Consider the following 14,093-nt stretch of genomic DNA (forward strand, 5'->3'; position numbering starts at 1 on the left):
TTTAACAGTTTTCTTGATATATAATTCCCATGTCATACAATTCAGTAGTTCAGTCACATGAAGAAGAGTTGTACAATCATCACCACAGACAATTTTGGAACATTTTCTTCTATTAGCGCCCCACTTATCTCCCCATCCCCCCACCACACCCCCACGGAACCATGAATCCAGTCACTGTCCCTATCGATTTACTTATCCTGGATTTCACACACAGAAAATCTTACAAAAACAAAAATAAGGCAGTAGAACAGAGAAAAACTTCAACTGAAAAGAAAGCAGAAAATGTTAAGAACTAGAACAAATATGAGACACAATCTATCAACATGTAAGAGGTTTTTCTTAGCTACTGTCTAGTCAACTGCTAATCATTGCAAACTTCTGTACAACAGAACAAAATGTTGCCCATCCTTCAGTCTCCTCAGAATTGTCGCTCACCACAGAGGCATTGTGCCCATCCGTCTAACTGGCTCGCTTCTGCATGGGACATGATGTCTCTGTCTAGCAACGAATCACTTGTGATGTATCCAAAGCAACAGATTCAGACAATATTCAGGCCAAAAAGGTTTACATTGGCTAATTTTTAGAAGTAGATTGCACGACTTTCTTCCTAGACTGTGTTGGCTGGAATTTCTGTACAACCTGCTTACATGGTGACCTGCTTATATTTGAAGTAGTAGGAAAATCGTTTCCAAGCACTACAACATAAGAAAATGATGGTTTGTGAAAGAGGTGGCGACACTTTTTGCTTCTCATATGAACCACTACCCCCTTTTTGTGCATGTATGCCTGTGCACATGCCTTACCATGACACAGTCTTTAAAACTTATGATCATCCCTTCTAACTGTGAAAGCTTCCAGAGTTTAGGGTAAAAAGAGTGTAGGCATTAATTAATTTGTTACCAGTTTCCTCCTGACCTGCTAATCACCAGGTCAGAGGCTGGAACTCCCAGGTGCTGAAGCGGGAGGAAGAAGAGGAGGACGGTAGTGTGCTGATTAAGAGTCTAGTTCTACTCTGTTCCACAGGGTCACTAGGAGCTGGAATGGACTAGATGGCAGTAGCTTTGTTTTTGTTTCTGAGTTATTCCTTACAGTCTTTCCTTAACAAATATTCGATTTCACTCTTTAACAAATATTTTACTACTCTCTTTGTGAGTAGATATTATGCTATATGCAAAAAAATCAGTTATAAAAACATAAGCATAACTTTTGCCTGCTCCTAGTTTATTTTCTACTAAGAGACACAGATAATTAAACTCTTCATGTTAAGATGGTTTGCTCAAGGCTATGATGTGTGACCACAACATAACAGAGTGTAGGATGCTTAAGCAGAGGTCACAGAAGATTTCCTAGCAGATGTGAAATCCAAACAGAAATCTATTAGATAAGGAGATAGCTTAACAAAAGATTGAAGAGACAACATTTTGAAGGAGAGAGGAATTTGTTTTATGTATGTCTTCCCATAACATATATACTAGAATGTAAGCTTCACGGGCGTAGGGGCGATATTTGAGTTTTTATTACATGCCATGCACAGCTCTAGGTATTTAAAGTAATAAAATATATAAACTGCCTTTCCATTTATGCTCCTAGAAATTCGCTGAAACTGTCATTAATTATTGATAAGAATGTAAAAGAAATGTAATAAAGAATATGGAAACAAAAGGGGACCAATAGAAAGAAAACAGAGGAATTATAAAATCAAAGAGCCTGGTGTTAAGTGTTAGTTTAACCACTCAGTGGTCCATGGGAAAAAGACCTGGCGTTTTGCTCCTGTAAAGACTCCAGCTTACACCCTACAGGGCACGTATTCTCCATCATAGGAGGCTGCTATGAGTAGAAGTCTACTGGATAACACCTAACAAGAACATGGGATTAAAAGTCAAAGATTTGTAAAAAGAGGAAATTGTTGTCAGACAGGGCTATTTGAATTAGAAATTTAAGACAGGTTTGTTTCCTGGATTTAGAATGTGGCTACAGATAGAAAATTATGAAGTTGAGTATGTTGAAGACTGAGAGGCTAACTTTGGGATGGGCTGTTGACTGTTGATTGTGGGTACAGGCATCTAGAGGGAGACAATCAGTCAAGCATTTAAAATAGTCAATGAATATAATTAAAGGGAAATCAGTAGATCATTAAACGGTAGAGATTATGTAGGTGAATGACATTATTTACAAAGTATTAGAAATTTCAAGACCAGGGAAGAGGAATGATTTTGAAATCACATTGGGAAAATGAAAACAGCTTTTTGTATCTTTGTACCCTGAGAAACATGGAGTGGAGGAGAGAGCTGTCAATATCTGAGAGGACTAAAAGGAAATTCAGGTCCTTAGGATGGAGTCAGATTTCACATTCTGAAAAAAAAAAAGGAGGGGGAAAAAGAGTTGAAAGGTTAATGATAATGTAGGACAATTCATTTACAATAAAGTAGGGATGTCTCATGCATAAACTAAGTGTTCAGAAGATAATTGAGGGATGAGAACTTGGATCTGAACAAAGCTTCACACGAGCTATACAAAATGAGGGCATTGCTAGACAGAACATTAGAGGGACTGACATCTTGGATAGTGACCACATTTTAATAGAAGTGTGAAGCATGATCCTTCCAGTTTCAGCAAACGTATCATCTCATAAGCTTCACGGGAGTCTCTCTTCATCACCTTCACACTGAAAAAAAGAACCACATTCTCTCTGGCACTCCCAAAGAGCACCTTTAAAGCTTTCTTTCATTACAGAAATTATATTTTACTCTGTTTTGTACTGACACCAACATCTCATTCCCATCCGTCCCTGTGGACCCACCACTTTTAGAAAAAAGTTCCATGAGGATAGAGAATCCCTTAGGCAATTCACATTTAGTGGGCCTAAAGACCCAAAAGCTACTTATGAAATAAGTGTATTTAATTCAATTATAATGCTTGAATCACTTTATGTCAATTCTGTAACAACATTTACAAACTATGTCTTTCTGCCTCATATTATAATTAGTTACAATATTTGATTTCTAAATGATAAGGTTTATGAGGGCAAACTATGTCATTAGTCTTTGCATATTGGAATGACTATTAAAAATTCATCAAAGGTTGGAATTAACTAAATTTCCTGAGCCAAAAGCGATATAAAATAGACTTACCATCCGACTCTATAGATTAGGGCCACACGATTCCAGAAGTATTTAATCCATCGTAATCTTAAAAGAGTTTAGCAATTGCCACAATGGGAATTTGGCTACCCCCAACTTTCAATGTGTGCCACCATAAAACAGGAGGGACTAATCATTTCATCAAGCCAGCATAATGTATAAACAACAATGAAATATAAACCATTTATATTCTTCTAAATGAAAATGGATTTGAATAATTTCATCTACTCTTTTATCTTTTGTCCACTTCAGGCATAGCTCTCCATGTGATGACAGACTACCTTATTTCTCCCACCCTCACCCAACTGATTCTTCTTTCAAGGATCATCCACGTCCTGCGTCTTGGGAAAGGACCGAAAGTGTTCCACAATCTTCTTCTTCCTCTGATGTTCTCCCTCCCAGCACTGCTGAACCTCAGTCTTCTCATATTCCTGGTCATGTTTGCTTATGCCATTTTGGGGATGTACAACTTTGCCTATCTTAAAAAGGAACTTGGAATCAATGATGTATCCAACTTTGAAACTTTTGGCAGCAGTATGCTTTGCATTTTTCAGGTTACCATATTTGCTGGATGGGACGGGATGCTCAATACAATTTTCCACAGTAAATGGTCTGACTGCGATCCTGATAAAATTAACCCTGGGACCCAGATTCGAGGCGATTGTGGCAACCCCTACGTTGGGATTGCTTACTTTGTCAGTTATATCTTCATAGCGTGGCTGATCATTGTCAATATGTACATTGTGGTTATCATGGAGTTTTTCAATATTGTTTCTAAAAAAAAAGCCAAAACATTGAGTGAAGATGATTTTAGGAGGTTTTTCCAGGTGTGGGAGAGGTTTGATCCTGAGAAGACCCAGTACATAGACTCTAGCAAGCTTTCAGACTTGGCAGCGGCTCTGCCTCCCCCTCTTCTCATGGCAAAACCAAACAAGGGCCAGCTCGTTGCTATGGACCTTCCCATGGCAGTTGGGGACCGAATTCATTGCCTTGACATCTTACTTGCTTTGACGAGGAGAGTTTTGGGTAAAGATGAGAGGATGGAGAAAGTGCTTTCAGAGATAGAAACGGGGTTCATGCTAGCCAATCCTTTTAAGATCACATATGAGCCAATTACAACTACTCTAAAACGAAAACAGGAAACCGTCTCAGCCACTATCATTCAACGAGCTTATAAAAGTTATCGTTTGAGGCAAAATGTCAAAAATACATCAGACATTCATATGATAGATGATGATGAAGATGTCAAGGCTACTAAAGAAGAAAAACATTTGGGTAAAGCTGAGGGAAGATCAACAATTTAAAGCAACCCCTTCACCTTCCTCATATACCACAATATGTTCAAAGTTTAAGTCATAAATCAAAAGGTGAAGATCAGTGAAATAAAAGGAAAGATGAACTGTTTCCAGGTCACGGACACTAAGCATGCATTCACAAGGCTCAAGGCCAAATTCGCACCCTGCTCGTAAAGATCCAATCTAATCAGTCTGTCAGGAAAGACAGCGCCCTTACTGCGGCAGAGTGGTCATGTGCTTCACGTTGACACTGGACAGTGTGCTGCGCATTTTCTCTCTGCCCGAGAACGGCACTTCTGGAGGGAGGGAAAGGCCTTGCTACAGACTCCAGACCCCAACGGGGCCTTTCTGGTAGACCTGCTATCTAATGTGCTCGGCCTCCAGGTACCACTAGTAGGACTTAGCTACAAATACGTCCTTTCTGAATGTCCCATGGTGTTTCCATCAGAATGAGATGGCATGAGTCATTAAATCATTAACTTGCCAAGAAAAATATAAATTTTTGTGAGGGATTCCTTAGAAGTTGCCATTCAGTTCAGTTGCAGAGGGCCTTGTTTGCTTGGTTTTTGTTGTTATTGTTATTTTGTTTGGCTCATAAGAAATAACACTGTTCATTCTTCTCTGTCTCCTTAGTTCTCATCTCTCTGGGTAATCCTCCCTAAACTCCAACTCTAAAAGAGAATCGGTTATAGAATGGAGAGTTTATCGTGAACTAGAGTTGTGGCCTACTTTGTTTCCTTCTACACTTTTCTAAAGTATACGTTCACTAAAATGTTGTGATAGAGTACGTTAATAGACATAAGCTTTACCTAACTGTAAAACCAAGTGGTTTACCATTTATTCAGAACGTTACATCAGCTATATTAGATCTGCCAGATGCATGTCACAGTATGAATAAGGCAAGTTGAGGGCTATAGTTGGTCCTTAATTGGAAACTGTGGTCGCTTTGAAATACTTGCCATTGAACTTGATGACTTTTACAGTTCAGAGGAAGAAGATGATCCTCAAACTCTGAGGGCTGCAAACTAGAAGATAAAAATTGATGCTGGTCATTATTTTTATTGTTTGATAACATTAGTATATGCAAGTTAGCTTTTACATCATCTCTCTCCATTTAGGTTATTTTTATTGCTTTTTATCGCATCATATAATAATGAAAAATAATGGCTGTAGAAAACATTTCCGATTTGAACAACTTGAAAACCCTAAAAGTGCGTTGTCACTGTGGAAATGTTTTTGAAAGATAGGTACAAATAGTTGGTCTCTTGACTTCTTTAGAAAAATAGAAACAATCACACCCATGCAGTTAGATATTCTGGCGTTAGAGATTCCCTTTGTATGAAGATTGGTTTCAACATTCCTGTGATAGACTAAGGGATTCATTAAGAAAATATGTCTATATCATTGGCTTTAAATGTGTTGTATTACATTTAGTGCCAGTAACTGTGTCAGTAACTGTATTTTATTATGCATGCATGATCTTGAGCCTTACTTATTATAACATGTTCTGCTCCTCAGAAATGTAATCACGTGACCATGTTGCCTTTGGGAGATTCCTTGAGCAAATATGATTTCAGGGTCCTGCTGCTTTCTATAATTGCTCCTTCCTTTTCTCCTCCCGTTCTCCGTCCACGTGGTGGGAGCCAGGGAGAAATCCGCGTTCACTAGATAACCTGGTGACAGCTGGTGCTTTACCTAAGTTTCTCTGTTCTCTATTTCTTGAGAATGTCTTAATGTGGGAACTGCTTCAGATACTTAAACTGGATCACAACTTGCTTCTGTAATTTCATAAACACCACCAACTGATTTTGTTTGAAAAATTTAGTTTTACCTGTAAACTGTGTTTGCCACTCAACTTCTAAAAACCATGTAAAGACTTATTTTTAACAAAGTATTTCAATATATTTTACTTTTCGATACAATAGAAAAGAATAAACACAACTTGTTAACCATGTTTTGTTTTTCTTTCAATAAATCAGGTTGATAGCTTTGCATTAAAAGAAAATAAAAACCATAAGTTACTTGCTAAAATCTTACCTCAGGTTCAAAACACAAAAACCAAACATGGTATTTTTTAGAACACTTTTTTTCTTTTAATAAAATGTTAACAAGTTTCCAAGAACCAACTAAAAACTGTTAAATTGTAAAAAGGAATTCCTCTTACCAAACTATAATTTTACTATATATATCTGCTTGCCTTATGGGAGACATTGCTAAAATCAAATCTATGGTGCATTAACCCACTGCCATCCAATCCACAACTCATAGGGACCCTCTATGGGATTTCTGAGACTATAAGTCTTTAAGGGAGCACACAGCCTCATCTTTAGCCTGGGGAGCAGCTGGTAGGTTTGAACCAGTGGTCAAGTGATTAGCAGTCCAATGCTTACATGATAATTTTTGCTTCTTTAACATTTCTCTGTATATTTCACCCCTCCATATAACGTTGTATGAAGTGTTTTTACAGATAATAGAAATAGCTACCTTTTCTTGAGCATTCTGATCCTTGCATGAAGTAGTTACCACATATGATCACAGTTCGTGCTCACCACAACCCATCAAGCAATGATCTCACTCCTTTTATAAATGGAAACGGTCAGGCTTAAAACATTGTGAAAGGCTGTATACAGCACAGAACTTGAAGTGACAAATCCAGGACTCCACACCAAATCAGACCTAGCTTCAGAACCTTAACCATTCTGCACACTAAGTCTCTCATAATACACTACCTGGATGGAGACAGAAGTTTTCAATGAATTAAACTGCTGAGACAAAATAAGGATTTTTCTTTCTATCTCTTCCCTCCCCTCATCAGTGGAGGGGATTTTTTAAATGGAGACAAACCTGGGAGGGTGGGAAGATAAATGTGTTCTCATTCAACATTTACTGAAGACTAGACGCTTAAGGTAAATAGTCAGAATCTATCTATGCGTACAATTATGAATCTCAACTTAAAGAACTCACTGCCTACTGGGGGAAACATAACTATACAAGTGTTTATAATTCATCATCATGGGTATACTTAGAAGTGAGGCTGACAAAGAACGTGCCTGAAGTGATATTTTATCAGATAGTGAAAAAAGTAAATTCATTCAACACAAGCCCCCTCAAAACCAGCTTCCACCGAAAGGATTCCAATTTATAATGACAGAGGAGAACTGCTCCATGGGGTTTCCAAGCCTGTCAGTCTTTATAGGAGTGGACTGCTTCAGCTTGCTCCCTTGGAAGGACTTGTAGGTTTGAACCACTGACCTTGTTACCAGGGCTTTTCTCATTCGACACAGAAAATTTCTCCTTTTTTGCAGGTAATTTACTTTTATTTATTTTAATTTAAATCATTTTATTGGGGGCTCATACAACTCTTATCACAATCCATATATACATCCATTGTGTCAAGCACGTTTGTACATTTGTTGTCATCACCATTCTCAAAACATTTGCTTTCCACTTGAGGTCTTGGTATCAGCTCCTCATTTTTCCCCTCCTTCCCTGCTCCCCACCCCATGAACCCTTGATAATTTATAAATTATTATTATTTTATCATATCTTACACTGTCCAATGTCTCCCTTCACCCATTTTACTGTTGTCTATCCCTCAGGGAGGAGTTTATATGTGGATCCTAGTATTCGGTTCCCCCTTTGTATCCTACCATCCCTCCATCCTCCTGGTATCGCCACTCTCACCACTGGTCCTGAAGGGGTCATCCGCCCTGGATTCCCTGTGTTTCCAGTTCCTATCTACACCAGTGTGCATCCTCTGGTCCAGTCAGATTTGTAAGGTAGAATTGGGATCATGATAGTGGGGGTGGGGGGTAGGAAGCATTTAGGAACTAAAGGAACGTTGTATGTTTCATCGATGCTACACTGAACCCTGAGTGACTCTTCTCCTCCAACTATCTTGGAGATAATATATAATAGGATATATATATATATTGCTTTATTATTTGTTTGCAAGATTTTAATCATTGTGTGTTCTGTGGATTAGTTGGTTTATCCTGTGACGGTCACACAAAGCCAAAAAAATCCTAAACCCTAACTTCCATCAAGTTAATTATGACTCATAAGCAATCCTATAGGATCGGGTAGAACTGACTGCCATGGTGGATTCCTGAGACTCTAACTCTTTAAAAGAATAGAAAGTCTCCTCTTTCTCCCGTGGAGCAGTCAGTGGTTTCAAACTATGGACCTGCGATTAGAAGCCCAGTGTGTAACTACACCACCAGAGCTCCTGAGGGTCACTCAGGTTCACCAAAATTAGACCATTTTCAGTCATTATTTTATCAAATATATTTAGTCACTGTCTCTTCTTACTGGGATGATGCCATATGAATGATGGAGTTTACTTATTCTCTTTGTTATTGTTTCGATTTCCTAAATCACTGCTAATTTTTTTTTCACTTCAACCTATTTCCTGTTTTTTATGTCCTCCAGATTGGATGCATTTTCTTGTTTTGTCCTCAGATACAACAGTCCTATAGGATCTGTCATTTCTATTCTTCTATTAGGTTCATTCAGTCCAATTTTGTTTTCTTATACTGTTATTGTAAGTTTCAGTTCTATAAATTTCATTTTTAATAAATCCTATTATTCTGTATAGCTTTTCTTTCTAGTTGATTCATGAAAATATATATGATGGATTCATTTTTGTTAGAAGGGTTGTTTTAAACTCCTTCTTGGTTAATCCTAACGTTTTATTCATCTCAGTACTGGTATCAACCAATTGCCTGTCTCAATCAATTTGTGAACTGGGGTTCCTGTGATGCTGGATGACTCTTCATATATACAGAATATTTTATTGTTATGTAAAGGAGATTGAATGCTATTTAGATCTTTAATTTTATCAGCTAGTAATTCATTTTAGGTTACATTTTCAGCATAATTTTTAGTATAATTTTCGCAGTGATCATAAAATTCTTTTAGTCTTTGGGTAATGCGGTGCTTCTTCAGGTGTTGCCTGAGGGAACAGGAGAGGGCCCCTGAGGCCAGCTCCCCAGATAGCTCTCCAGGGAGAAGGAATCTGTGGGATCCTTCATTGCTACTGGCTTCCTTTGAGACCAAGGCCTTATTGGAGAGCTTGTAATTGTACCTTCTTTGTTGCTGGGATCTGCTGACCCTGGGGTTTGTGAGCAAAGAAGGGGAGCCTCGTCCTCAGGGTCTGTGTTAGTCAGGGTGGACTAGAGAAACAAATTCATAAACATGCATGTGTGTGTAAGAGAGAACCTCATACCAGAGAACAATTGTACATTAAGAAAACATCCCAACCCCATCCAGATCAAGTCCATAAGTCCAATATTGCCCCATACGTCGCTACTAGTCCATAAATTCCTCTTTAGACTGACGCAGTCATGCAATATCGCTGAATTCAGGAAGATCACAGGCAGTAGGTGGAACCAGTGATGGTGGAAGCATCTCAGCACTGGCGTGGGTCTCCATGTGGCTCCTCCAGCTCCACGGCTCTGTCTTTATCAGCGTAACTCCATGTGGTTTGTCAACAGGAATGTCTCATAGGACGTGAGTGTCTCTGGCTTCCAGTAAGCTCTCTCCATTGGGCCTGTAAACAAGGTCATCAAGCTACGATCTGATTGACAGGCTAAACTCCACCCCTTCACTCTTAATAGTCTCAAATTCACACCATACTACCGTGTATACTTGTGTATAAACCAAGTTTTTCAGCATATTTTTTAACAAAGTTTTTGTGGTAAAATCAGGTTCCTCTGCTGATGTTCGGGTCGACTTATACTCGAGTATATACGGTATGTAACAACCACAGGATAAAAGAATCTTCTCCACTTGCTGTAGCGTGGGAAAGATACTGAGGTGGGTAGGTAATGCCACCTGCGCACCTCAGTATCTTCCTTAAAAAGAGGGAGTCTCAGACCCCTAGATTATGCGTGAGCCTTCTAACTGCTCTTCCTTGTCAGACATACAAATGTTACCAAAGAAATGTCTATTTGACTCAGAGAGGAATAAACCTACCTAGGCTGCTTTCTATTGCTAAATCAGGTAAGAAAATGGCAGGCTTGGTGTCCTTTGATTGGCCAGTGGAATTTGAGATGCTCCTCCCATCTGTGTGTTTCCAACCAGCCTGCCTTCCTCCAACCATCTTTCTCTCTCTTCCTCTTGAGTTGCCTTTTGGACCACTTGCAGAGTTTATAGTGGGGCTTAGCCAAGCAAGAAAGAAGACAATTCTCTATTTATCTTGTCCAACTTCATGACATAGTCTTACAACTCAATTGGTAGGAAAATTGTTGTAATCTCAGCTTAGTTCAGTGTAAAGCAAGAATGCCTTTTTGCAATCATTAGATATCCCACACTGTCACAAAGAGCCACCTTGTTTGCTGAGTACGTCTCTCCAATTGTCCTATCAATCATGCTTAATAGTTCTGATCAAGAAAAGAATGTGTTCTCCCGCCCGAGTAGACCTGCTTTTGTACATCATGGTGAAGCACCGACGTGTTTGTGCCAAGCAATACTCCACAGCAGCAACATCCATTTGAAGAAAGAGGCTTGCTGATTTGTTTTCCTTTTACAACACAAAAGATGGCCAAGATTCATCTCTAAGATATCTGCTGTCCTCCTAAAATATATTTACCATATATACTCGTGTATAAGCCGAGTTTTCAGCACATTTTTAAATGTAGTTTTTGTGGTAAAATTAGGTGCCTCAGCTGATATTTGGGTCGGTTTATACTCGGTGTTCTCACATTGCTTTACGCAGAAGAAATCACTGGGTCTTCCCAGTACACAGGTTGTACTGCAGAGCAATTCCAGCAAACTATCCAAGATCCGCCAGGAGTCTCTGCTGCTGTGGCTGTCAGGTCAAAGGATATATATCATGAATAACGTACACTTATAAACAGGGGGTCGTAGCAAGCTCTCTTCACTTAAAGCTATTCCCAAAGACGCTCTGAGGGACGGAATCACATACCTTCAATAGCAATTGATCCAGGCAGGAAGAAAAAGGGATTGAAAGCCTTCCAAGGTATTGATTGTCTGTGCATTAGTCCTCTTTGACCTACATTATTTTCTAAAGAAAACTCTGGAAATCGTAGCAATAAACCAGACTGATGTAAAACATTTCAGAGACACGAGTGTGGAAATCACGAGTAATTCTTCCACTGTGCAGCAGTTGTGAGGTGTCCACATTATCACGGGTAATTGCTGATGGGGCCGTGTGTAGAGAAGCTGTGGGATGTGACCCACTCAGTGATCATCAAACCAGTGACATGCACATCCCCATGCGTGGTTTGGTTTCGTATCCTTTCACTTCAGTGCTTGTTATCACTGCTATGTAATAATATTAAGTATCAACGATCCTGTTTTCTCTAAAACTACAAGATGGAATTATTCATTTTGGTTCTCTGGACAGCCTGGTGGACACTGACAATAGAAAGTCTAATTTATATCATTGCTGTGTTATCATTATTGTCTCATAACTTAGAGATTCCTGTTTATATTTGTTTATTTAAGATATCAAAATTAAATGTGCTAATATAAGGAGTGAAAAAAATGAGATTCTAAGTTGCTTCAGCATGGAGTATGATGACTGGGAAAGCTCCATCTATCTACCCAGCTATCTATTTAAATACATATGTACATGTAAAAATTAAAAGCCCCATACATTAACTCAACATATTTCACAAGTTTTCTCATATTTAGAGTTAATAGCACTAAAATTATTTTCTACATAGTAATATGTTAGCTATGAAAATTGCTAAAATAGAATCCTGCCCTATAAATCTGATAAGCACTAGGAAATTACCATTTTGACTTCAATTTATTCTTGCTTTTAAAATGATAAATCATTTAAGAAATTATGACACCAAAACAATGCAAAAAATACAACACCACACACAGGCCCTTGTATTTCCATTCATGAAAGGTTAACTATTACAAGCTTTGTTATCCTCTGAACACAACTAGGACTATAGACCCAACAGGATGCAAAATCACACAATGTCATTATTACCACATGCAAATAAAGTTATGCTGGAGATACTTTAGAAACTTTCACAGCAGTATATCTCCTCAAAGCCACCCCAGTTACAACAAAAACCACAGAGTGATGCAAGACCTTCAAGACTAGTTCAGAAGAACGCTTGGCAGTAGGGATATCACTGCTGATACCAGGTGGTGCCTGACCGACAGCAAAGAATACTAGAAAAATGTTTACTTGTGTTCTACTGACTATATGTGGATCATAATAAATTATGGGCATCACTGAGAAGAATGGGAATTCCAGAACGCTTAATTGTGCTCACTCAGAACATTATGTGTGTGTGTGTGTGTGTGTGTGTGTGTGTGTGTGTGTGTGTGAACGAGGGAGTGCTGTTTGGTTTAAAACAAGGAATGTTGTGTGTCAGAGCTTTATAGTGTCACCATGCTTATTTAATGTTTGCTGAGCAAATAATACCATAAGCTATACATCTGGAGTCTTACAGACTTGAAGTTACCAAGAGGTCATCTAGCAGAGAAGCAACAAGCCTACATGCAAGAAGCACACCAGCTGGTGCGATCATGAGATGTCATCAGGATCAGGTAACAGACATCAGAAGACCCATAACAAACAAACAAACAAAAACATATCATTAAGAATGAGGGGGCTCAGAGAAGAGACTCAAAGTCCTTCTGTAGACAATGGAACATCCCCCCATAGAGGGTTCACAGGGAAGGGATGGGTCAATCAGGCTGCAGTAAAGCACAAATGAAACACAATATTCCTCTAGTTCCTTGAGGCTTCCTCAACCACCACTCTCATGGTCCCAGTGGTGCCCCTCCCTTTGGGCTGGACCGGAGCAGGTACACAGGTGTAGATAAAAGATAAGCACTCACAGCAAATGGGATCCAGGAGCAGGAATGGGAACGGTGATAACAAGACGGTAGGGGGAAGGCAGGGAGAGGAGGAAAGGAAAGGGGATCAGATCACAATGATTGACACATAACCATACACCCCTCTCCAGGAGGAAGAACAACAGAAACCAAGGGGGAAGGGAGACAGCGGTCAGTGTGACACATGAAAATAATAATTTATAATCTATCAAGGGGTCACGAGGGTGGAGGGAGGGAGGGTAAAAAGAGGAGCTGATACCAAAGGCCCAGTAGAAAGTAAATGTCTAAAAAAGAATTATGGCAACATATGTACAAATATGCCGAATACAATTGTTGTATGGATTGTAATAAGAGTTGTAAGATCCCCCAATAAAATGATATTTTAATTAAAAATATGTATACCAGAAGCTGTCCTATGTGAAGAAGAATGTTGAATCAAGATTGGAGGAAGCTTCAGCTTGGACTTCTTCCTTCAGTTCCATTTGTTCTTGATCGTACATTATCTCTTGAGATGGTTGACATAGCACTTTTGGGGGCAGTGACCCTATATACTTTCTTTCTTCCTTCTCTGGATGCTGCATGCAGGTTTCAAATATAATAATTGTGAAGATGGCTCGAGACTGGAGAGTGTCATTTTGTTATACATAGGTTCCCTGTCAGGTGGAACCAACTGAACGGCACCTAGCAACAAAGTCCCCAGCAAAATGCACCCTGGTGGCTCAATGGTTAAGCATGGCTACTAACCAAAGTTAGCAGCTGAAACCTATCATCCTTCTGGAGGAGAAATGTGTACACGGTTATCTGCTCGGTTAATATGATAGCCTTGGGC

General features: G+C 39.1%; 1 protein-coding gene across 2 annotated transcripts in view; it reads left to right on the plus strand.

Annotated features, from left to right (window-relative positions):
- Window positions 1–6,306, plus strand: part of SCN7A (sodium voltage-gated channel alpha subunit 7) — a 73,582-nt gene extending 67,276 nt beyond the window's left edge. For both annotated transcript variants that reach the window (XM_075529627.1, XM_075529626.1), the window contains one exon: window positions 3,393–6,306. In XM_075529627.1, coding sequence (XP_075385742.1) covers window positions 3,393–4,444 — 1,052 coding nt within the window. In that variant the 3' untranslated portion in view covers window positions 4,445–6,306. The remainder of the gene's footprint in view (window positions 1–3,392) is intronic.
- The last annotated feature ends 7,787 nt before the right edge of the window (window positions 6,307–14,093 follow it).

Source organism: Tenrec ecaudatus, chromosome 13 (assembly GCF_050624435.1).
Source record: "Tenrec ecaudatus isolate mTenEca1 chromosome 13, mTenEca1.hap1, whole genome shotgun sequence".
Lineage (NCBI taxonomy): Eukaryota > Metazoa > Chordata > Mammalia > Afrosoricida > Tenrecidae > Tenrec > Tenrec ecaudatus.